At 43.9% G+C, this 26,922-nt stretch overlaps 1 protein-coding gene across 1 annotated transcript; it reads left to right on the forward strand.

The window, feature by feature from the left end:
* Window positions 1–15,208: 15,208 nt before the first annotated feature.
* On the forward strand, window positions 15,209–26,417 carry snphb (syntaphilin b; the record flags this gene model as incomplete). Its single annotated transcript, XM_083975774.1, has 6 exons — window positions 15,209–15,258; window positions 21,428–21,574; window positions 22,216–22,323; window positions 24,125–24,274; window positions 24,380–25,505; window positions 25,728–26,417. The coding sequence occupies 6 exons, from the start codon at window positions 15,209–15,211 to the stop codon at window positions 26,415–26,417; spliced, it is 2,271 nt and encodes a 756-aa protein (XP_083831900.1).
* Between the last annotated feature and the right edge of the window lie 505 nt (window positions 26,418–26,922).

The raw sequence follows: 26,922 nt of genomic DNA on the forward strand, positions 1-26,922 counted from the left end.
GCCAACGTCATTGGCCGCTGCAGAGATGTCATTTTTGCTGCGGATCAGCCTGTGAAGTGGACACAGGGCTGTGTGCATTAAAGACCGGGAGATTATGTATGAATGGAGTAACCTTGCAGAATTGGTATGGAGCTCGGTGTCATTTGAAGCCGCGGGGATCGCGCCGCTTCCTACCGTGTGTGTTTATTTTGATGCAGCTGGAACAGGGATGCTGCGCAGTGCGCTCGTCCAGATGTTTTTCCGCGTATTGACATCCTGTGCGCCCATGTTTGAGCGTGTAACTCCCCGGGGCCTATGGGCGTCAGATGCACGTTTCCACCGCTGTCAGCGTCACAGCAGGCTGGGCACTTAAACGTAGTTTTTGCCTCTTCATAGAAACGTCCCCTACTGCTGAACTGGCTCCGCGTGGACAAACGGCTCACTGTGTCTCAGACCAAAAGTAAGTGGCGTCCATGTTTTGTAGGAAGCAAAGTCGTGACATGTTGCCTCGCGCTGCAATTTGACCTTGCAGCATTTTCTGTTTTTCAGGAGCGCACATCCCACCTAACAGATAACACAAGCCCATCTGCCTCCTTGTGTGGCGTTAGAGAGAGAGTTCCTCTAATCATATCAAGGCTTCATCCAATTTCAGCGAGGCTGTAGCCCACAGGGTTAGACCAGGGCTCATTGAATTTACTCCAATTTATCCAGAGCCTTGCAATAAAAGCCTAGAGGCCTATTTCTTAATGTGACACCAAAGGAGAAGTCAGAGATGACTGGATGTGGTGTGGGGCTGAGTTTGGTTGGAGGTTCTGTCAGTAACCTTGGAGCAAAAACTAAAGTGATTTACTATGACAAGTGATGGTGACTGATGACTTGTAATCTATTTTTCCTATGCCGCAAGATGCACACTACTGTCAGAGCCATGTGGATACAGCAAATTGACCACATACATACAGTCTGAGCACTGGAGCTGGAGTATGACACAATGGGCCCATGGGCACAGACATGCACCCACACCCAGACTGAAACAGATTCTATCTTGTGTGCATCTTTGTTGCTCTTCACCCCTCTGTAGCCAGTTTGCAGTCATTTTGTTTCTCTTTGTTGTTATATTGTCTCTTTGAGGCTTAGTCTGTTTGTGCCTGTTTTAAGTGTCTTTGTAGTTAAATTGAATCTATGTTGTTGGTATTATTTTGTGTCTCTTTGAAGTTATTTTGTTGGCTTTCCAACAACAGTCACATCGAGCAGATGTTTTGGCTCTGGCCTCTTCACCTGGACCTGTGCCCGAAGGTCTGCTTTGTAATCATTTTATGCATGTGAACATTTTTTTATTTCTTTGATTCATCCTGTCAGATACAGACTACACAGTGTCTGAAATGCAGGGGTGAGGGTGAGACAGAGCTCGGTGCTGTTCACTGTCCTCTGCTACAGGTCACTTTTGTCCTTTGTAGCATGGCCATCTTGTCAGCAGCAGGCTCCTCCGTTCTCAACCAATGACAGCTCTCCGAATGCTCACGTTCCTCACGAGTGGCGGATTGACCGTCTCCATGGTGACTTGGCAGTCGTTTGCACAGCATGGTGTTTGTTCAGATGCTCCCGTGGTGGGAAAATCTCTAATTTTCAGATGATAAGCATCATCACCACAAACTATTATTGATTGATAAGATTGCAGCACTGCAGCAGTGCTTTCTGCTGTACTTCATTGCAGCTCTGAATTTGTGGAAAATCTCCATAGGCCTGTTTCACATAGAGCATGTAGTCATCAGTCTGCTCTGGACTGTTGGTTGTATTGTCACTCACAGCATTTCACTCCACAGCTGCTGGGGAGGAGCGGCATTTTCATCTCTAAGTGGTTTTAGCCTGTACGAGAAGGAAACACGTCACTGTCAATCTCTGGGGTTTGCACTGTAATTAGATATGGTGTTACTAGCTGTGTGGAGAAAAGGACTGGTGCTCCAGACATTGGAAAATATCAATATAAGCTCCGTAATATAGTTTAGGGATAGTTACATACAGCTGAAAATATGCCACTGACATACTATCACCTTAATGTTACTAGTTTCAAGCCATTTCCGTTTTACACATCCAGTAGATGTGGGGCAACATGAGCATCATCATTTGCAGCTCTATTTTAGTCTCCACCAACTCCTGAGGGGAATAGTCGCCCTTCAGCTGCTTCATGAACCAGTCCCTAATGTTGCCTTTCAGCTCTCGGGACTGTGCAGGTAGCACAGAGTTGGGTTTTAGAGTTTTATTGTTGAGAACAGATTTCTGCTGCAGTCATGAGAGTGAACCAGTATACATTAAAGCCTCTGACAAGAAGACCCAAACAGTGAGCTGAAAGTTGCTATAAAGGACAGAGGGAGCTACAGAGTTGAGTGTTTGTTACTTGTACAGTATGTGACCCCGCCTTTCACATACAAGTTGTCATTTGATCACTTTTTAATATAGACCAGAAATGCAAAGGGGTATTCATAAAATAAACAACATTTATTTTGAAATAAAAACAAAGTATACTCTGTCACAGCAGCCGCAACTGTGAATCAATGTAGATAATCAAATCATACAGGTTCTGTAAACCTACAAATGAGGTGACAACTGAGTACCACTCTCTCTAGGCCTAACTGGGCTTTGAGTAGCCCATCATCTCCCATGAAATAGGAGGAGGGATACAGGGCAAACATGTTTTTTGTTGTTCTTGTTTTTTAACTTAGGCAAGACTCCAAACAAAACAATTACAACTTTCAACATAAAAGTATCCAAAAATTAGATAAAAGTTGATTTAAAATATGTTCAACTTAAAGGTCCCGTAGTCTATAAAGTGAGATTTCCATGTCTATATTTATTAATAAAGCAAATCTATGTTCTAAAGTAATACAGTGACAGTATCTGTTCTCAGTCCACAGAGAAATGCATCTGAATCTGAAATAAATCTGAGCCTTAAAACGAGCCATCAACTTTATGATGTCACAGCAAAGCAGTCACTGCAAATATATCTTCTTATGGATCACCACTTTAGATCAAACGCAGGAGAATCATAAATCCAGGGAGTCTTAAAGGGATAGTTCACCCTAGAATGATATTTCGCTCATTATCTACTCACCCTCATTCGCAGTAACCGCACTGACGCCGGCGCAAATCACGCGATATTTGGACGGACCAGGAAGAGGAGCTTCGAGAAGCTTCCGCTACAAACAAGCTTAAAATATAGACTTATTTAATTTTTTTCGGGACAATTACGCAATTTGGGGCTTCAGCACAAGACGGACATTACATACGAGCATCATGGAGGTATTTGGATGTTTTTTTGTGTGTGTTTTTTTACGAAGAGCTCTGGTGTCCCTTTGCAACCGTTGCATTGAAATGCACTGCTACGCCGAGACCCCCTGTAACTCAGAGAAGGGACGGTGGACTCTGATAATTCTTCCAGCCCTTAGTCAACATGAGGGTGAGTAGATAATGAGCGAAATATCATTCTAGGGTGAACTATCCCTTTAAACATTTCTCACATTTTCAAACCCTGTCTGCCTTTATCTTTAAGGTTTATTTGTGACTCCTAAAGCCAGTATCCAATACTTTTCTTTAAGCATTGGACTTTTTGACACGGTTCTCATCGGCAATTGTTACATTAAAATGAGTAGGCTACTTGGCACCTGCCTGATTTTGGAGATATGCAGTGTTTGTTTGCCATTACTTTCATTATTCCGCTACGATCACGCAATAATAAGATGGTAGGCTATAGTACCGTGTAATGAGCTAAATAAAGTTTAAAAAAACATTACAAATTTGAATATAATTCAAATTTTTAACATAAGAAGCATTAGAAATTTGAATCTGATTTGGGGGGAAGATTGGCAGTCCTAGTGTTTTTGAGCTCATTTTAGTTTTAGTCTGCAACATTACCGTGTTTGGTTAATATGAGCTTTTACAGACAGCCAAACTAAACTGAGCAGACATTAGTCTTTTACTTAACTTTAAACATAACTTGCTTATGTTGCTGTGTACTGCTATGTTTTCTTATGTGTGCTGCATCATCGTCTGTGCAGTTTTACAGAATTTACTGGTGTCTTAGCCTATCAATGCATCTTCATCCTGAGTGGAGCCTGATGCAGAGAGAGTGACAGATTAATGTGTGAGCTCATGTCTCCTCCCACATGGTATTACTGTGATTGTGAATATTGATTTCCTGCTTTTATCAATGCTCTTTGCTTGTCTCGCCTTTGAGAGAAATACAGTAGTTCACACAGACTATTAGCATGATCACTTAGGCTGCAGCAGCCTGGCATGCTTTTAATCGCTGCTGCTTGGCTCACTAATGACAAACCCATGGCATCATTTATTTTGAGCTTTGACCTGATTAAGTGCAGATATGAGTTTCCCAGTTGTCTCAGATGAGAGAGTAGTGTGAAGTGGCTCTGCCAAATTAATGCAGTGTGCATTTTACTAAGAATTTGCAGCCAAATGAGGACTAAACCTTATCAAAATCCACTGAGACTATGGTGCAAAAAGTCTGCAAGGCAACTTTTAATGGGGATTATTGAGGATTATTATTTGTTCTTGTTTGAAGAGGTGCTCTGTTCTTTTCACCCTCTGTGCGTGTTGTGTTGATAATTTGTCCAGTAAAATCTGTGCTGTAGCTTTATTGCTGTGCTCTGCTGGATCTTAGCTAAGCTGATTCTTTCACTGCAGCAGCAGGGTGACTCTGCAGGACTGGCCTGATCTGTGTACCACGAAAACTGAAAGTCATCGCTTTAGCTTTGTATTGTGAATTCATTATTTTAAGCCTGCTTTTAAAGAGGAGCGTTCTGATCAAAAGGTGAGTATATTCTGGACTCATACTCTCCATCTTAATTCCTGGAGTGTATGCATGTTCACAGAGCAACAGAGGCTTGAGGCAAAGTGTATTCACTAATCATGTTACTGTCCACTCTGCTCTTGTGCTTCATGTTTTCCATTTCAAGTGAGGCCACTATGGTGGCTTTTACTCTCGATATACCACAGCTCAGCCTTCACCGCAGTATCTGCATGAACCAGCATGCATTGCACATGATTTACACAAAACCAAACGGGGTGACCCAGTGTGGTGGATCAAAGGAATTACTACATACACAACAGTGAGGTAATGGTTGTTAGTGTGGAATGAAAAGCTCAATCAAACCCCAAATTTAAATGTCCCGTATTGTACTGAGTAAGATTTCCATGTGTTGTCTGTTTACAAAGCAGTTTAGGTTGTATATTATTACTATAAAGTATCAAAGCCTCAGCCCACAGAGAAATGCACACATTTTGTTTTCAGAAATAGGGCGGTAAAACACGCTGCTGGGACTTCTGTAACTCTGTGATGTCACAACAAAGCAGTCATTGCCCTCAGTCGAACCCCACCCACCTGGACCTACAGTCCAACCTTACAGGGTTTGATTTCTCTGAGTGCTTTCCTAAAACCGAAAAACAATTGGCCAATCAGAAGAGAGACTCAGAGCCTACTCTCTTCTGATTGGCTGACAGCGAAGCAAGTGTCCATATTAGACCATTCAGCTCAATGTGGCAGCTGCTTTTATCATCCTGGCAGGGACCGGGACCATAAAGACACATGCTGCTGCTGCCAGACACACTAGGCCTACACACTGTTTTAGATAGTATGAAAGACAATCTGCAACAGTGTCCCTCCATGCACTGCATGGGGGGACAGAAACGTATATTATATTGACTGACCCATGGGCAAGTGTGTCTCATTTTCCTTGTCTCTGTCTTTCATGGACAACCAGAGTGAAGACAGTAAAATGTCAACACAAATAATGTGTCTCTTCAGTTATTTTCCACTGCCTCCTGACTCAATCAAATAAAACAGATCTGTCACAACATTAAAACCAGTCACTTGCTTTAGTGTTATGGTTGGTTGGTGTGTAAGTAACAGTGGCAGAGTAATTCAATATTACAAATAATAAATTACATTAATTGGAAAACAAGTCAAATATCAGTCATTTGCAAAGACAGGGGCTATTGGCAATCGTCTAATGATCATCCATCAGCAATATCATTGTCCATCACCATAACTTTAATGTGGTTGAATGGCTTTCTCCAAACCACACAACATTTACTGCAGTCCACATGGACCAAACGTGACATTGCAAACAAACACAATTTTTTAGTATCAACATAGGCTCTAAAGCTAAATTCTGTTCATGCATCATTTTAACAAACCAGGCAGGCAATTAAAAATTTCACAACTGTAAGTATTTATAGCACTAAGAGAACTTCCTCCGAACAGCTGTGTTTTCCAAGAAGCATGTTAATAACAGCTGCTGACGGTGCAGTCTGTCCTGATAACAGCATGAATCATCGTCATCATCTGAGCAGAGAGAGGGACTTTGACTCGGAGCGATGCTGCATTCAGCTCACAGATGTTTTATTTAAATCAGATGAGCTTCTCAACTTATGGAGCTCAGGACATCATGTACAGGGGTTTGGCTAACCTTCATCAGACAGGGAAGCTCACTACAGATTACTGTCTAGTGATGTATTTGAATGCTTATGGAGGAGTTTTGGATAACTCTTATTTATGTGTATGTATTTATTTATTTATGTATCAGCCTATTTATGTGGGGTGTTAGTCAGACATTTCTCACCTTCATGTTGAAAATTAGATCATAAGATTACTACTTGAATTTAAGTAAAGTTTTACTGTTTGTTTAGTTGTTGTAAAAACAAAAAAAACACCATTGTAACTTTACTCAAATAAATAAAGTTAAGACTGGAAATTCAAAGCATGCTGGGAAGTAGGGTATCAATTTAGAAACATTTTTAACCAGATTTGATTAGCTTGGTGTTTGAACAGTTGGATTTTTGGTCAACTCGTACATCATATCTACAATTTAACACAAGCTAGAACTTTCTCACTTTGTAATGTGATGACAGATATTCAAAGTAGATCAGAGGTCGCCATCCTCTCCAGACTGTCCATCTATAACCCCTAAATGATTTGAAATCTATTAACTGTTATGATAGGTGCTCTTTACACTGTCAACGTGACATACCTCAGCCAATCAATGAGCAAAACACATAAGTCTCAAGGATAAGTGGGGAAAGTGGGTATGAGGTACGAAATGGGAATGGACATGATAAAGATGTTCAGTTGTTAAGATTTTGAAATTGTTTAGCTAAGTTCTGATATGAATGATTGCAGTTTTTAAATTTAACTCACGTAGATAAAATCACCACCAATTTTTATATTTTCTAAGTGAAAATTAAAAGCAAAAATGACCACCAGCACTGAAATCGCAATATCTGCCCTTATAATTGCAATGTGTTTTTTTATATCACGCAGTGCTACTTCAAATTGTATTGTATATGAAAAACATTATGAAGCACGTTACCTCACAGTCACACTGATAGGACTTCATTGAAATGGAAGAGCACAGCTTCAGAGTGACATGTCTTAACTGTAAACAATGAGCAGTGACAGCAAATGGTCAGCGAGGTTGTACGCTGACAGGTCACGGCCGCGCGACTCACCGCAGAGCCCTGCCTCAGCACATTGTTGACTTCTGCCTGATTTAATGTCAAGACAACAAAGTGAGAGGAGGTTTAAAAAGTCCAGTGCATCAGTTTCCAAACACCAGTAGGGAGAGGTGTTGAAAAGTAGCTGGGGGCTTTGGATGAGCAGCACTGACTGAGCACACAAACACACCTGATCATTGCTGAATGGGTCTTACACTTCGCAGCAGTGACTCAGTGTTGCAGACCCCGAGGACGACTAACAGTCCTAAACCTCTGTTTGCCGGCATTTGCCTGAGACTCTTTAACGGAGCTGGTGGTGAGTCACACTTTCCCCGGCTCATATACAAGCGCCCTCCCCTCCCCGCTGTGCCTGACCTCAGGTGCAAGTCGTGAGTTGCATTACCACAGTCTGCTCTGTCTGAAGGAGGCCGTGTCTACCCATTGTCTCTTCATACAAAATCTTGCTTTTACTGCATTTCACTAGAGCGACCTCAGCTCTTCTGTGTTTGTGTGTCAGTACACTCTATGTCTGTTTGGCCACATTTTCCTTCATTACAAGGGCACACTGTCTTTCATAAGAGAAACCGCAGTGTCTCGTCCTGTGCAGACCTACAGGGAGGACAATGGCCGTGTCTGTGTGTGTGTGTGTGGTACTTATGTCTTTCATACTTCTGTGCATCCACATTATCGCCCTCTATCTATCTATGCACGTGCAGCCACCTCCTCTCATCTCATTGGCTTCCCTCTCTTCCTCTCTCCACTCCCTCCCTCTCTCCGTCCTATCTCTTTCTTTTTTACCTGCTCAGGGTTTCTGTCGCATCAGCACAGAAGCTGCTTGCGTGTCAACTTCAGTCAGGCTGACTGTGGCTGGGGATGGTGTTACATAACAGGCCTAACTTAATAAATCCTGTATGATGTGCTGGCGTGTGGGTTGATCTGTTGCGACCGCGGCCAGAGATGAAGAACATGCTGCCTTCCTGGGCCTGTGCCACACAGCGTGGAGTAAAAATCCTGTATTATCATAACTATGTTACACAATAGACAAAACAGTTAATGTTGTGTTTTTCCAAGTAATGCAGGACCATGATGTTGCTCTATTATCCATATATGAGGACACGAAATTTGTGTCATATTCACTGTGGCTCTGATCTAAAGCAGCCAATCAGATTTAAGGAAAGGCTGTCGGTTTGTCTATACTCATACTCATACTTCCCTGCTCCATTGCTTTCATTCACTCCATCTCTAATCATAGCTATTCAGTCATTCAGTTACGTCACCTTATTACAGACTGGGTAAGTGGACTGACCATTGATTGGACTTAAAAATGCATTAATGAAACAGGATTAAGACGTATTAACCTGGTTTACTCCAAATTAAGAACACATGATCTGCTGTCTAATGTGTTTTTCATTAGATCAATAAAACTGCCCAAAAACATCAGATAGCTACTGTCAAACTGTATCAAGTCATTCCTCTTCAGACATGTTTTAGCCCTTGTACGCATGTACATACGCATGTATAGGTATCTGAAAAAACAAATATCTTTTATTGCGATTTTGGCTTCCATCCATGCAAAAACTCAGTTTCAGGTCACTGAGAACAATTATTTCTGTAAACGGCAACTATAGTGGAAATTTATGAAAACTTCAGTTTAAAAATTGGACACACCTTCTCGCTCAATGGTCTTTCTTTATTTGTATAACTTTCTACATTGTAGATTTATACTGAAGACATCAAAACTGTGAAGCAAAAACATTGAATGAGAAGGTGTGTCCAAACTTTTGACTGGTAGTGTATGTCTTACATTATACAAATGGACATGTTAGCAGGGTTAATAAATACTGACTTCCATCAAATTGGTCTTTAATAATAATAATAAATCAGCTCCTTGTGGTTTACTATAAAGGATATTGATCATCTGTCAGAATTGTGCAACTGATCTGTTTCTGATCTGTACCGTCTCTAAGAAGATTTGAAGCGTTCATTGTGGCTCCAGACTGACTTTGATGTTACCTACATGTTCTTCTGTAAAAACATAGGAAGAACGAGAGCAGATAATAAACATTCTGATGCTGGCACACACCAGGGTCACCATGAACTGGGTGAAATTTTAATTGTGGTATTGGTTTCGTAGTTGACAGGTGAGGCAGTTGATTCCTTTATAAAATATAATAGTTAGAGGGAGGTGTCGAGGCAGAAAGAGCAACAAAGCCACACATTAGAGGCAAAAGGATCTTGGAAAAATGCTGATTGGAGTGGAGGACAAAAAAAAACATATAGTAGGAGCCCCAGGAGGGGTTCACGTGCACCCCCCTTATTTTTTTTTCTAGTCTGGATTTTTTGCATCCTTGGAACCTCTAAAATAGAGATTTGGATGATCCCCGGAACAAAACCTGTCCAAAATGTGTTTTTTGTAATGTTTTAGTACCCCTATGATACCTGTGGAATTGTTGCCAGGAATGCCAGTCAGACTGTCTTTCAAAGACTGTAGCACGCTCAAATTTCGAGCGAGCCCAAAGATAGAGATATCAATGTATTTGGGACAACCTCAGGTTTCCAGTGTGACCAAGTTTGTCATGCTACCTTGTCAGGAAGGGAGCTAAAAACCTAATGATTTAAAGTCAGATGAAAATTTTGTGAGGGAAAAAAGCCATCTACATGTTTTCAAATGGTCCCTTGACCTGTCACCTAGATGTATGTGAATGGAAATGGGTTATATGGGTACCTACAGGCCTCCCCTATCCAGACATACCTAATTTGTGTGAATCTAATGCAGTTTTGGGGGAGAACCATGCAGTAATTTGCATGCAGTGGCCTACAAATATGTCATTTCCGCCTATATACAAAATGGTGTATTTGACTATTTCTGCACACTGGGGGTTCATAAACAGTCACAGAATTGCATGAATTGGGTATAACTGGATAGCTGAGATGCTTGTGCATCCAATCAGCCTATTCAATTGTGATTTTAGTCCATAAAGTAGTGTATTGGCACAAATGGTGCTTATTGCTTATCATGAGCAATAATTCAATCACTCTTTGAAATGAACATTGGAGGATTTATTCACGTGTGCTAAACAGTAATTTCACCAAATGTAGCCATTTAGTAACTATGTATGAAATGCAATAACTTATGGTCATAGGAGCAAGAAATATGGCAAACATTAACTACTGTAGGAACCAGGGACATGTCCCCTATAGAATTCCTAGATGAAGCTTGATTTTAGTAGTTCTCTTCATCATCATACATTTTTGCTTCAATGGTCTCATCTTGCTCTTCTTCCTCTTCTTCACTATCTGCCTCCTGTGTGAGTATGTCAACCAGAGATGGAGGCATTATGGGTCTAGCAGTCCACACTACTCCACACTACTCCACAGTACTCCATAGTACTCCACAGTACTCCATCTTCATTCTTCTCCCATCCCTGGTGAAAATCACTTTGTAATATATGTTCTTGTTATACATAAAAAAGCAAACACAGTTAACAATATAATATTATTTACCAGATCTAGGTCATTTAGGCTGCTCAGAGATGGGCGTAGCTGCCTGTTTGTAACCTGCCACTCCAAAAGAAAGTTAATGCAGTGCATGTGAAGATGATACACAAGATGGTCAGAGAGGATGAGTCCCTCTCAGCTAAGTCTGAAGTGGACCTTAGACACCTCCCACCATCACAATGCTGTCGCCATCCACCACAGTGCTGTCTCTCCACCCACATTGATCGCTGCAACCATAGAGTTGCAGGTTACAAGCGGGAAGCTACCTTGGACTGCTGGACCCATAATGCCTCCATCTCTGGTTGACATATTCACACAGGAGGCAGATAGCGAAGAAGAGGAAGAACAACAAGATGAGACCATTGAAGCAGAGACTTTTGATGATAAAGAGGAATACTAAAATCAAGCTTCCTCTGCAAGAGGAATTATGTATGGGACATGTCCCTGGTTCCTACAGTAGTTTATGTTTGCAATTTTTCTTCCTCCTATACCATTAGTTATTGCATTTCATACATGAGCTCTTGAGGATATTATTGTGTTAAGTTACTGTGTGTTTAGAGTAATGACTGTTCAGGGGAAGGAACTGTTCATGATTTGTCCTGGACCTGGTGGACCTGTACCTGCTCCCAGAGGGAGGTAGGTGATGGTTTGGATGGAAGTGATCACTGAGAATTGCTGTAGCTCTGGAGAGGCAGCAGGAGCTAGCAATATACTGTAGTACAGGGAGGGAGGTGGACAGCTGATCACTTCTTCTGCAGACCTTATCACTCTCTGCAGTCTCTTCCTGTCAGTCACAGTGCAGCCAGCATACCATACAGATGGCATGGCATACACCAGCAAACTCTCAATTGAGATGAGAAGGTCTTCCTGCAGTTTGTTCCATCTCAAGACCCTCGGAGGGGGAGACGTTGCTGGGCTTTCTGGACGAGGACAGTTATGTCAGCTGACCACGATAGATCCTCTGAGATATGGATCCCTACAAACTTAAAGGTGGAACCCTTTCCGCAAGGTCAGGAGGGGGAGTCAGTCTTGTGCCTCCAAAAGTCAGGATGGAAGAGCTCTTGTCACCAACTTTAACAGACTGTGGATGGTTAGAAAGAAAATTCTTAATCCAAGCACAGGTGGTAGGAGGGAGGTTTAGTGTGACCAGCTTGTCTGGTATGATGGTATTGAATGCCGAGCTGTAGTCGAAAAGCATCCTAACTTTCCCTGAAAATTGAGTAAGTGTGGAGGATGCCACTCTATTCCAGCTGAGATGAAGATGTGCTTTCGTGGTTGCCATGCTAGTGGAGTAAAGGTTAAAGGCCTGGAAGTGGAGATGAACTGGGTCCTTTCTGCCGTCAATTATCAAGGGAAATGTCAACTCTCTGCCCATCAAGAGTGATGAGCTGGAGATATTGGACTCAGAAAGTAGATTGTTTCAAAATCATAACAATTGTGTACATCCCACCAACGGCTGCTGCTCAAGTTCAATGCAAAGTTTTCCATGCAGTCGTTGCTAGGATACAGGCCAAACATCCTGAGGCACTGACCTCAATGACGTTTCCCTGATGGACTCACTGGGGGATGTGGTGGAGAGATGCACACTGAAGATGGAGGAGGCCATTCTGAATAACTTGGATCATCCTCTTCATGACACCTTGATGGACCAGGAAAGCAGTGGTGGTGGACGGCTCCTCTGTCTTCACTGCAGGACGAAGAAAGCCATCAGGCTGAAGGTAGCTACAAAGAGTCTTCTCTTCTGCAAATTGTCAGAAGACTCTTCTGCGAATGGTCGATCACAGAGAAATTGATTTATATTCGTATTTGTAACAGAAGTCCAAGGATGTTCCAGGTAGCATCCTCGGTGGACCTGCTTGTCTTGTAGGCAAACTGATGGGAAGCAGTCCTTGATGTGCTTTAGGACCAGCCTCTCAAAGCACTTAGTGACCACGGGTGTTAGGGTGATGGGTCTGAAGTCAATGAGGCCGCTGATGGTGGTGGATTTGGGAACAGGGATTATGGTGGCTGATTTCAGGCAGTGAGGGGCCGTGGTTTATGTCAGTGAGAGGTTGAATATTTTTGTAAATACAGTAGACAGCTGATCAGCACACACTTAAAATACTTTGCCAGGAACTCCGTCAGGATCAGCAGCTTTCTTCTGATTCACTGACTTAAACACACTTGTGAACCTGATGTTCTTTGAGGGAGAGTGTGCGTGGATATGCTCAGAGGAAACTATGGGCAGCGGTGTGTGGGAGGCTGGAATTCTTGGGTTTCTCAAAGCGGGTAAAGAAGTGGTTTAGCTCCTATGTTAAAATGACCTTACAGACCCAGCCATGTTGCCCTGATAATATGTGTTTTAGGCCTTCCCACACTTGCCTGGGGTTGTTGTTTAACATGTAATCCTTCAACTTGTTCTTATCGACTTTGTTGCTCAAGACAAGCAATAAGCACCATTTGTGCCAATACATTACTTAATGGACTAAAATCACAATTGAATAGGCTGATTGGATGCACAAGCATCTCAGCTATCCAGTCATACCCAATTCATGCAATTCTGTGACTGTTTATGAACCCCCAGTGTGCAGAAATAGTCAAATACACCATTTTGTATATAGGCGGAAATGACATATTTGTAGGCTACTGCATGCAAATTACTGCATGGTTCTCCCCCAAAACTGCATTAGATTCACACAAATTAGGTATGTCTGGATAGGGGAGGCCTGTGGGTACCCATATAACCCATTTCCATTCACATACATCTAGGTGACAGGTCAAGGGACCATTTGAAAACATGTAGATGGCTTTTTTCCCTCACAAAATTTTCATCTGACTTTAAATCATTAGGTTTTTAGCTCCCTTCCTGACAAGGTAGCATGACAAACTTGGTCACACTGGAAACCTGAGGTTGTCCCAAATACATTGATATCTCTATCTTTGGGCTCGCTCGAAATTTGAGCGTGCTACAGTCTTTGAAAGACAGTCTGACTGGCATTCCTGGCAACAATTCCACAGGTATCATAGGGGTACTAAAACATTACAAAAAACACATTTTGGACAGGTTTTGTTCCGGGGATCATCCAAATCTCTATTTTAGAGGTTCCAAGGATGCAAAAAATCCAGACTAGAAAAAAAAATAAGGGGGGTGCACGTGAACCCCTCCTGGGGCTCCTACTAATACAGTAGGCTACTATACAATTTACTATAACATACTACAACATACTAAAGGAATGAAACTAGAGCTCTAGAGCTGATGTACAGAAGCTACAGCAGGATTTCAATTAATGAAAAACTGTTATTAATATAAGAGTGTCAGGCTTTATTGCCTTTAATCCACCTACGTGTCCTCGTTCACAGACTGTAGATAGAGCTTGAAAGAGGAACGCAGGTGTTACAGCAGGAAGGTGAGTTACAGCAGGCGCGTTACACTTACGCACACACACACACACAAACACACACCTCTGGCACCGAGGAATCCACTAAGATGTGTGTGATTCATTATTGATGAGAATAATCCACCTTGTTTCCTCTCTGTGTGCTTTTATGTTGTCACTCATCCTCAGCCTGTATCTCTATCTTACAGTAGATATTGGCAGGGTTTTATTTTATTTTATTTTATTTATGTATCTATTTTGAGTAACCAGACCTGTGGTAGAGACTCTCATATTTGCATTTGGCTTTTACTGGGGCATAACGCGGCGATGAGCTCTGTGTGGTCACGGGTGGGCGCGATGATGAAATGTTTATGAGAGTAGTGGAGGCGGGTGCTGCTCTGTCCTCATCTCACAGCATCCTCACAGCCACGTGTCTCTCAATACTGACAAAGAGGCAGATGATGAGCTCTCATACAGTGTCACATATAAATAAACACACACACACACAGAGATGCAGATGTGCACTCCCTCTGCTCACCTCTGCTGCTGTTGCCAGTATTTGGCCTGAGATGAGACAGATGAGTGATGATTGGTTTGTTTCCCAATGTGGCTGGGAGCTGATTGGCTGCTGAGGCCTGATGCCCTGTGTTTGCCAGCTAAGTGTCAGCTTGAGTCAGCAGCAGCGGGCTCTGAGGCTGCTGAGGCATCCAACGCCAAACACAGCGGCAGGCAGAAAAATCATGTGTGTGTGTGTGTGTGTGTGATCACTCACTTGTCATGTCTGTGTCCTCCAGGTTCCAAGCTCTGACCGGTGAGCTGAAGAGCGAAAAGTGAGGACAGAAACTTGAGGTCGTGCAGGAGGCTGTCTGGGCCCCATGTCTGCTCCTGCTCCAGCCAATCGGAGGTCTGGGTCGGGCTCTCGCCGGTAGGTAGCCAATGAGTGAGGCCATGGGGTTTTCCCTTTTCACTGCTGCTCCCCTGGATATTGTGATGATAATGTGCATAAAAAGTTCAAGAAGGCGTCATTAGATATACACATGGTTTTCTAGAGTAACCCAGAGGTTTGTGTGTGATTTGGTGTTTGTACATGATTGATATGTACATGTGATGAAGTATTGATAACACAGGCTCTACATATGGTGGATAAATAACAACTTTTTTGTTTTCATGTCAAAGTTGGTGTGTGTGTGTGTGTGTGTGTGTGTGTGTGTGTGTGTGTGTGTGTGTGTGTGTGTGTGTGTGTGTGTGTGTGTGTGTGTGTGTGTGTGTGTGTGTGTGTGTGTGTGTGTGTGTGTGTGTGTGTGTGTGTGTCTTAGGAGGGCTGGTGTTTTACCTCTACCTGACCAGACAGCTCTGGCCCTCCTGAAAGGATCATCTTGATCAAAGATTAACAGCTTTACATTATAGTATAGCTCTAGCTTATGTTCCTTTTGGTTTAGTAGAAAAAGAAGAACATGTGACCCAACCCTTGTTATTACTGGCTAATTAACATGATCAACCTGGCAGTCTTGTTAGAAGGTTGTAGCCTCAGCTCTTACTCAGCTCCGTCTTTCTCACTCTGTCCTTTGCAGTCATGGATGTGTCAACTCAAGTTTACCGTAACTTGAATTCATTTTATTGAGTGTAGTATATTGATGTGTTTTCTCCTATAGCTACTGGACTTCCGTTGCCTATTTACTGGACCTGGGTTAAAGCATAAGGCCTACTGAGGTTTCATTGTCTCTTGGGACCAGTGAAGGCTTCTTCTCTGTCCATTAAGCAGTTTAGGGTCAGACTTCAGTGTTCTCACTTTACATTATGCTCCAATAATGTTGTATGCAGTGCAGGCTGTATGTATTATACATGCTGTGTGCAATGATTTTTATTGTTGTACACAGTCAGTACTTGGATTCCACAGAGAGCCAGTTTGACATTGCTATTACTGGCTGGTGAGGATAACGAATTCCACCAAACTTCCGCCCAAACTTCTCCAATAACGATGCTTTTTAAAGTGTATTAATCACTATTCCCATCCAGATGATGCAAGCATAGAGTTATATGTGGACCACAGACTGATAACCTAAACCAAGATGCCAAGATGTACGGTTGAGATGGTTGTGTGGCCCACTGGTGGATCAATCTGTAGCTGTGGTATCCTCCTCTCTTTCATCTCTTTTTCTCAGATTCAACCCTCTGAAGGCGCTGCAGCCAAAACGCCGCTTGCAGCAAATACTGGCGTCCTCGCCCGTGCCGGTGCCCAAGCCGGCGTCGGGGTCGGGGACGACTGCGCCTGCGGCCACAGCGCCAGTGGCCATTCCTGTGCCCGCACCCCCTGCGTGAGACACACCTTACGTTTACAGTCTCACAAAGCATGCTCCATAGCTGTAGCTGTAGCTCCAGCATGCACTGTAGCCACTAAAAACAACCGATTCATGCTACCAGTCTTACTTAGACAAGGTTGCCCCTCTATTCTCTGACTGACTGTTGGCTAAGCCCTGCAGCGCTTGCTTACTGTTGTTACACCTATCAAGCTGTCCCCTGCAGTTAATCACAATGATGAAGGTAGATTTAAACTGTTTTAAAACAGTGAACAGACAAAAGATGTTTCTCATTTCCAGAGAAACTTGTGCCTAAAATGACAGCTTTAAAGGAACTACAAGGAGTTTCGGAAAGCTAAGTGTTTTCACACTACATTTCCCATGAGACTCGCACGGTGAAATTCTTGGACCGGCGCAAGACGGACGAAAGTGAAAGCATTTGCCAAGAATGTTTTCATTAATCAAGAACGAAAGTTGGAGGTTCAAAGACGATCAGATACCGTCATAGTTCCGACCATAAACAGCAATTTGGCGGCGTTATTCCCATGACCCGCCGGGCAGTGTCCGGGAAACCGAAACTAGGAAATGCTGGGCGAGTCGACCACTAAATAATAATATCAAAATAACTATAAAGACTAAACTATATATTTATCGAAAATGGACCCATTAACAAGTGTGGGTAATGTAGATTCATCCACATTACAGTAATATGAGACACTTTTATAACCAAAAGCAAACTTATCTGGATCTCATTAATTAACATTTTAATCAACTGTAGCTAGTTAACGTCAGTTTAGTGGCTGACTTTTTAGAGGCACACGGATATGGGTTTAGGAGTATCCGCAAAAGTTTTTCTGCGTTTCTGCGTTTCGTCCACATGGAAGTGGCGTTTTGGGAGGCCGAAAACAGAATTTTTTGGAAACAACTTCCAGAGTGGGTAAATGTCAAAATATGTTTGTTAGCATGTTCGTGTAGCCACCTAAAACCGATCTTTCGTGAAACGATTGTTACACCCCCTGCCCCTCTTACCAATACAAACATGGCAGAGCATTAATTCTCTAACATTAGCTATACTAGTTGGCTGATAGAACCAGCTTCAGTAGCAGGGAGACACTTCACATGTGCTAGTTGTAGTCCCCACACAATGAAGCCAAGTTAAATGATGACATGCTCCTTGGCTGTAGAAGTTAAAATGTTGTCACTACTGTTTTTGTACGCACATGTTAATGTTAAGACGTTGCCTCTTGTGTCTGTAGTTTTGGAGAGGCTAAATAAAATATACTTCCAAACTCTCTAAAGTCAGATGAGCTGCCTTAGCAAAGCCCTAAAATCCAAAGCTTGACAGGTCTGCAGGCTTGGGTGCGATTGCTTAGACTGGTCATAGAGGGCGGGGTTTAGTGAACAGACAGTTGCTGCAGCTCTGACCTGTCAGTGTGATATAAAGAGTTTAAATTATAACCACTGTCAGTCACAGACTGAGTTAAGGTGAGTTATTATATGAAAGCAACACAGAGATCACAGCTGCTGTTCTCAGTGTTGATGTTGGCATCGGCAATAGCAAACAGCACAGACTTGTGTGTTTGCTGTTGTGTTACGTTGCATCTAAGTTTATCGATGTAATTGCTGGTCAAATCACAGGTGTTCACTTCCACTTCCTACAAGCAAATATGTCACTATCTTAAAGGTAGGGTTGGAGATCCTGGAAAAATGGTTCTATAGCAGGCTACATTTTGAAAATACACAAGTCAAAGGTCCAAGCCCCTTTCCTCAGACTTCTCTCTGAAGCCACGCCTCCAAAGCTCAGGAACATGCAGCGCTTGGTCAGTGTTGGGTTTACATCAAGGTCAATCCCAATGTCAGCGACGCGGCTTTGTCACTGTGCAGCATCGCTAACAGTTCGCCAGCTTTTTCTCATGGCTCATTCATCTGAAAGAAAAACACCTAACATTATAATAACCTAGATTACTGCCTACCGGACTTCAGTGTGGTACATTGGCTTGCTGTTGTTGTCTTTTCCATTTCCATTTCCGGTCGTAACTCGTTGAAGACTCTGATCGTGCACGTGAGTAGTGCACAAAGAGCGGTACGCGCAGAGGAGGGAGGGAGGGACAGAGACGGCAGCTTGATCGACACATCACAATCCAATTGACTTTAATGTTGCATTCACGATGATTGGGTGCTGTTTTTACAGAAAAAAAGCATTAAATTAATTGGTTGCAATCGGAGTGTGAAGAGTATTTCAAACAATTTTGTAAAAAAATGCTCCAGAATAGGATCTCCAACCCTATACCTTTAATCTCTGCACTAGAATCAGAGGATTGTAACCTCATCTGGCTTTGTGTAGTTTTCTCATATCAAGTCGTGTTTAGCGGCTACATGCACGTTACGAACTGAGCTGTGGAAGCATACTGTGATCACCAGTGATCACTGGTTCACCACAGCCACTCAACCAACTGCACCCCGGTTACAAACAGCGTAAAGAAACATTTATGCACTCCATCCACTCAGACTGACTCTAACACCTGACACCTGGGTATCAACTCAGGTCCTACTGCCCACCACCACCACCTCCACCAGACTGACACCCACCACCCACCGTCCAGACACAGGTCTCATCCCAGCAGACGGATGGGATAGACTCTTGTAACTTAAACGCTGTTGTTGTATATTCTGTCCTCCTCCAGGCTCACCGCTTCAGCTGCTTCCGCCTCCTTCTCCTCTGTTAATGTCTTGGCTTTTTGTCATATATTGATCTTCAAAGAAATTCTGAGCAGTCAATATCTGGCCTCCTCCCTCACTTACTGAATCACACAGCACACGTGTACTCAGTCCTATAGCACTCTCAAGAAACTCAGGAAACTGAGTACAAATGAATTAGTTGTACTTTATATTGTTATCACATGATTGTGTTAAATACATCAAGGGTTTTGTGCTACCCATGTTGGGTTTTTATGAAGTTATCGTGTCCTGTGTGCAAATCCTTCATGGCTGCTCTGATTGGCCCCACTGATTGTCCCCTCCTCCCTCTGTGGAGGCCAGTGAATGGGCAACGGTCATGTCATGTTAAAGCAACAGGTCACTAACATTCACGATCACGGATTATAAAATATTGTAATGTTTGTAATCAGCAAGGAATGTCTCGACACAAGTTGCCCATCACAGATCACCCGTCCTTTGTCCTGATATAACTGTACTGTGATATTCAACAATGCTCAGTGGGATAGCAACAATGGTTAAAGGTGAAAATGTGTGTTTATTTTACATTTTTTAAACATTACTCTTAGGATGATATATGATGTTTTATTGGGCTAAAACTGTCTTTCGTAATGTTTCCTCATTTGTCTGGCATGGATTACTTTAAAGGAAGAGTTTGGCATTTATTCACATTCTCTGCGAGATTTAGATGAAAAGATCATTAGGGATGAATCTGGAGCCAACAGGCATTTAGATTAGTCCAGCACAAAGACTGGACGCAGAGGGAAACAGCTGCCCTGGCTCAATCGTAGCTCATTACCCAGATAGCAACGCAATAAATCTCATTGTCTTCTGGCCCACTGTACACCTTGGCTCGAGTCTGGTTCATATACAGACACTCACACATCTGGATCAATTGTGGAGCACAAATAGCAAATCTTCTTATTATGAGTCTACACCAGAGGATAACAGCTGGACTACAGATGTAGAAGTGTTTGAGCCAGACTCACTCTAAGCCACCTATCGGTATAGGTCACATGAGGTCAATGGATAAAAGAGGACTAGCCTCTCTTCCAGTTCCTTTTATAACTAAGGTCTCTTTGCAGTTTCTTACTTCAGCCTTTCTGAACGACTGAGTTGTGTGTCCCATTCTCTAAGACAAACTGGCATCCATAACTGCACTTTGTTAGCTTTTAACAATACTTTCAACAAATTTATTATAAAAAACATAATAATAAGTACATTTTGGAGCTTACAAAAGACTTCCTTTACTCATCTAACCCAGCACAAGTTTGAATAAGCAGTATTTCCCAAATTGTTATCTCATGTTAAATTATTATGGACTGAGAATGGGCACAGTTGTTACTACAGATTATTTTCTGTATAAACAGCCCCCAAGGGCAAGTGAAAGAAAATGTAATTTATTTTTCCCCTAAAGAAAAAGTCTTAAGGCTTAACTTGTTAATAGAGAGTGAAATAAATAAATAAAAAGGTTTGCTTTTCAGGGCTTCTATAAATTAATCTACAGAGGAGGAAGAAGAAGAGGAAAGACGTTCAGGTTATGTGTGGAGAGAAAGATGTTTGGTCTTTATCACTACTCTGACATTTGAAAAACTGAAGTCCCCTTTCCACTGAGATTTAAATGATGTTGCATTGACTAGTATTTGCGGTGTATCAGAAGCTTATTTAAAGTGACAGTAAGGCTCTTTGATTAAATGTTAACACTGTTGCCACTGCTCTGTCTTTACTACTCACTGAAGTCTGGGGATAATAAACCGTTGACTCTGAATTAGGTTATTTTGTAGTCTGTGCCAATACAAACCTTGGTGGCTACAAATATAGACGTTTTAAGTCTGCACTATGAGAGCAGAGGTATTTGTCTTGTCTGCCCTCACCGAGCCACTTCCCCAGGGCCACTTCTGTGTTTGAGAGCTTGTTGATGTTTGGCATCTGCTCCGCCTGCTGCTCACACTCTAACCCGTGACACGCTAGGCCTCATGCAGAGCAGCTTCGCCTCACCTCAGATGTACAGCGTGCACGTTTTTTACATTCAGGTCTGCTTGTCCTCTGTGATTTAACGCCCTGTTGTCTCTGCCTGGTCAGGTTTGACTACTGCAGGTTCATAGAGCTAGACTACGTCCCCATGGAGACAGGCTATATGGTCTCAATGCGCCCGACTAAAGGCTATACATCAACCAAGTCACCGACTAAAGGATATGCTTCCACCAAGTCCCCGGACCGCCACAGCCGCTCCGCAAACTCCCCCTCCTCCACCCCTCGCTCTCGGTCTGTTCTTCCTCCCGTTTCCTCCTGATCACTGTTGAACCTGTGAAGCATGGGAATGACCAGACCCGTTTGCGCTGTTGTGAATGTGAATGTTCCATGATGTTATGTTGTGGAAAACATCTGAGAGACTTGTTTTCACAGCATCACGTCCGACCTGTTCCTCCCTTTATGTGTGTTTCTCTTCTTTTTTTTATCCTCTAGTGAAAGATACCCTAGACTTTTTCTTTCTTGCTTTTGGAGGAATGCTTCTTTCACTTATGTGTCATTTATTTTTTGATGTTTGGTTTTCATCTTTGCAGAGCACACTCCCTCCCTGATAAACTGCAGCATCACTGTCAATGCCCAGAGGAATCCTTGTTTCTCGGGCACAACTGTCTGCTTGGCAGTGTCTTTGGCCTCAATGTTTTGTAATGTGTCTGTGTGCATTTCTGTGTTGTTTTTGGCATGTTAGTGGACCCCAGACTGAAGTTTGCTCCATTCGTGATTTGTGGTTTTGAACACAGCCTTGGTGGTTTTTGCTGAACAGATCACAGCCTTCACTGTCACCTGGAGTGTGGTTTCACATCACACTCATATTAACATTGTCTCCTCTTACTTTGGAGCAGGCGGACGCCAGCCACGCCCAGTAATAGAGATCCCTATGGCAACACCTCCCTCAGCAGCAGCAGCAACTCAGGCTCTTGTAAAGGCAGCGACTGCAGCCCCACCAAAGGGTGAGACACTGCACAGTCATGTCCAATATCCTCCTTTGCATGATTGATTATACTCACTTCAATGTAAAAGTGAACATTACAGATAGAAAGTGAAACTGTGTGTGACTTCCTCACCTCAGGAGAAATGTGAACTTGTTATTCTTACTACATGCATTTTCTATTCCCCTGCTGTTTTATGAGGCTGATAATCAGACTCAACTGATTTTCATTTTCGCTTCATTATCTAAATCGCTGAAAAAGATGTGGGCAGCAATTCAGAAGTTCCAGTCTTACAGCTTTTGTCTGAATTGCTTTTTATTAATTATATCACGCAAGCAAAACAATTTACCCAGATGTAGTTTCCTAAATCTAAAATGTCATAAATATTAAATGCCTTCTGCACCATCAACAGCCAGGGTCGATCATCCAGCCAATCCTCATGAACACAGTACCTCAGTAACAGTTTGGGGGTGTTTCATTAGACTTGAAAAAAAATGGATTTGATTGATAAAATAGAAAAATCAGAAGAGCATGTACTACTAAGGGTTGACCTTGACCACTGCTACATGTCATCCTCCCTCTCTCTCCCTGACTTAATTGTCTCTCTCTTACTGATATAATGAGAAATAAGTTAGGTTATAATAACTGCAATAAATTGAAAAATAGAATAGAAATAATCAAAAAACTCACCTTAGAGGACTAGCACTTAAACTGGATAGCTAACACGTTGTCTTTGACAAATGTATAAGGTGATAATAAGTCTATATTGTCTTTATAGCTGTTTCTTTAGCCTTAAATGGCTGAGAAATTCCTTAATAGATAGGACAGTGAAAGTATGACAGGAAAAGGGGAGAGAGAATGGGGAAAGAGTAAATGATCAACCCGGTCAGGAGTCAAACCAGCAATCTACTGCATAAGGGCACCCCAGTTTATGTCATAGTTAATGCAAGAACTTGTCAATTAAGGGATCATTCAACATTTTGGCAAATTGGCCTATTGCCATAATCGCTATAGTTTTAGGAGTAGGTTTGTTACCTTTAATTGTCAGTGCAAGCTATTTTTAGAACGGCGGAGCAGAGCCGTGAGCTGCTCAGAGCTATACTACGGAGGTTCATGGAATTTCTTGGTTTCCCTCATCAAACTCATCAAATACACAATCCAACAACTCCAAAATGCTCTCTGGACAAGTTGTGACCTGCACATTCACCACGCTATGAGATAATAACGGAACGTTATGAGACAGCGTTGTTAAAAGCGTTGTTAGGTAAATTCATGCAAAACCGCTGATGCGCGTTCCCGTCGGGGGCAGTTTTTTCGGCAAGCAGTCTCTGCATTTACCTCAAAAACAACTCTGTCTTGTAATGTTCCGTTATTATCTCGTAGCGTGGTGAATGTGCAGGTCATGAGTTTGATGAGGGGAAACCAAGAAATTCCATTATCCTCCGTAGCGTAGCTCTGAGCAGCTCGCGGCTCTGCTCCGCCGTTCTAAAGATAGTTTGCACCGACAATTAAAGGTAACGAACCTACTCCTAAAACTATAGGGATTATGGCAATGGGCCAATTTGCCAAAATATTTAACGATCCCTTTAAGGCCAAAGCAGTGTTTTGTGAGGTCCTTTGACCTTAGACCATCAAATTCTAAACAGTTCGTCCTTGAGTCCAAGTCAGCGTTTCTTTTAGAAAATTTGAAGCATTTCCCTCAAAGGTGTTACTGAGATATCAAACAGATGGATTGACGACCCCAAAAACATTATGTTGTGACACTGAAGTTAAATTTAACTCAAAATCACCTCTGTTGACCTGTCCGCCCCATGTATCCTAGACGTCACCAGAAGTACACGTCATGCACAGACAACCATGGTATCCGGCCCCCTCCACCGGAGCAGTACCTCACACCCCTGCAGCAGAAGGAGGTGTGCATCCGCCACCTGCGGGCCCGGCTAAAAGAAACCATCAACACACTGCAAGACAGGTGAGGCTCTGAGCTGTGGATAGAGATGATTGAAATAAGTCAGAAAGATTATAACCGTGACCATTGCATCTTTACCCCTCCCCTCTCCTCTGTCCACCCTCATAGGGACACAGAGATAGATGAGCTGAGGGGCCAGCTGTACAGGATGCAGGAGGACTGGGTGGAGGAGGAGTGCCACCGCGTGGAGGCTCAGCTGGCCCTGAAGGAGGCGCGTCAGGAGATCCAGCAGCTCAAACAAGCTGTGGATACTGTCCGTGCCAGGCTCAGTGACGCCGGGGGGCTGAGTGGGGACCCAGGGGTCCAGAAGTACTTCCAGGACATCAACACTCAGAACCACAAGCTTGAGAACCTTTTGCTCAGCATGGAGTTAGCCCAGGCTGGACTAGCCAAAGAGGGGGCACCGATACCAGGCTGTCGCAGCCGTGTTGGGGGTTCGGCACCGGCGTCGGTATCAGGGGAGAGTCCAGGGGGAATACCCAAACCAGCAATAGGGGGGAGAGGGTCGTGCTCCTGCGATGGCTCCCCAGCCCGCTCTCTGACCCGGAGCTCCACCTACACAAAGTTGACCGATCAGGCATTGGCGGACCAGAACGGCAACGGGCAGGACTTTCCTTGTCTGTCGGGCGACGGCACCCAGGACAGCGGCTTCGTGTGCTGTGGGGAGAGCAGCATCCCCAGCCGGGCCGACCTGCTGCTGGAGGCCGCCTACCTCTCTGAGGAGACGGCATCTTTACTCAACTCCTACACACAGACCTTCTCCCAGTCTCTCCCCCAATCTCTCTCCCAGTCTCTCTCCCAGTCTCTCCCACAGTCCCTCCCCCAGTCTTTGCCCCAGTCTCTCCCCCACTCTCTGCCTCACTCCTTCTCTCACACCTTACCTCATTCTTTCCCTCACAATCTGTCCCATTCTATGCCACACACTATGCCGCACTCCTCCACCTATGAGAAGCTGTGCACAGGTGACCGGCTGGCTCCCTATCGTTGTGGCCTGGGTGGAGTGAGCTGTATGAGCCACCCCTGCCTGTCCCACCACCACCTGTACCTGCACCCGCTGCGGGAGACGGGCATTCAGACTGAAAGCTGCCCCATCCCTGCAACAGCAGGATACCCCTCCGATCTGGACACCATAGCAGAGCAACGCACTTTCCGCTCCCAGGCCTGCAGCCCTACCTCCACCTGGATGTCTGATGAGGGGGAGGAGGAGCTGGACTCCATCACCACCACGACCTCGGTAACCACAGCGACAGTCATGAGCACAGCCACAGAGCCAATCCCACTCTCCAAAACGCCAGTGATCACTCCCTTACCACGCTCTGCTACTGTGGCGTGTTCCATGGAGAGTCCTTTGAGCGGAGGGATGGAGGAAGTTGAGGAAGAGGAGGAGAAGCAAGAGAGGGAAAACAGAGAGAAGGAAGCTGATGCAACAGAGAAGCACGATGAGACAACAGAGAAGGGGCCCGAGGAGGAAGAGCAGCAGCAGCAGGGGCAGACGGGCTCAGTGGCCGGAAATGAGTTAGAAGATCAGGATGTAGAGGAGGAGGCGGCGCCAGAAGAACAATGTGACGTGGAAGACACACCATCAGGGATGCAGGGTGATCTTAAGTTTGGAGGATGCTGTGGAGAAAGCAGACAGGGCGGGACAACACTGAAAAACCTCAACATGGAAGAAGTTGGTCCGTCAACGGGATCAACGCAGGCGGAGACCGGACAGCTGAGTCCAAGTCGCCCAGGAATATCACCAGGTGTAGAACAGCCCCATACCTCCCAGCCCAGGAGAGCTACCTCTCATGAGGAGATAGCCGGCGTCACTGTAGTGGAGGTGAACGATGAGGACAATGATGAAGGTGAAAGTAAAGACCAAGGAGCAGCAGGGGGCGCTGAAGCCGAGGAGGATGATTCGGGGACGATCCAGAAAAGCTACTGGAGTCGTCATTTCTTGGTTGATCTGTTGGCGGTGGCCATCCCAGTAGTGCCGACGGTGGCGTGGCTGTGCCGCGGTCCAGGCCGCAGCGGGCAGCCCATGTACCACATAGGGTCGCTGCTGCGAGGCTGTTGCACCGTGGCACTGCACTCGCTGCGCAGGGGAGGTGGATTGAGGCATTACCCCGCAGGCGGGGGAGACTTAGGCGGTTCACAGATATAATAGAAAGGTTTGTTCACTCTTCTTGGTTGTGGGTCTGAGCTTCATGGAAAATACCTGTAATATAAGGAGAGGAAGAGAAAGAACTTCCTGTCCAACAGCTGAGGGAGCATCCGGAACAGGAACTGCACATTCATGACTGAGATCTCCGACCTGTAAACTGTTGTGTTTGTGCTCCTTATTGTCTCTCACCCTCGGGTTCCTGCTGTTGCAACCAAGATGTCTGCTAATTCTACTGACTTGTGCAAAACTGGATTAGCTGACAGGTGAATGAGTGATCTTTGCTTGGATGTCTAACACCGATTGTTTTTGTTTTTAAGTGCAGGGAAAATGTTAGAGATTGATCGATCTGTCAGTCGACTGGTCTGACTTAGCTTCGGCATGTTAGAAAGATCACGAGGTGCGGTGCGTGTGTATACATGTATACGATTTGTGTATTTGTATGTGTACCTGTATAACCAAATGGTCTCGTCCGCAGTAGACGAGCGACACTCATTGACTACTGAGG

The sequence above is a fragment of the Trachurus trachurus genome, assembly GCF_905171665.1.
Source record: "Trachurus trachurus genome assembly, chromosome: 7".
Classification (NCBI taxonomy): domain Eukaryota; kingdom Metazoa; phylum Chordata; class Actinopteri; order Carangiformes; family Carangidae; genus Trachurus; species Trachurus trachurus.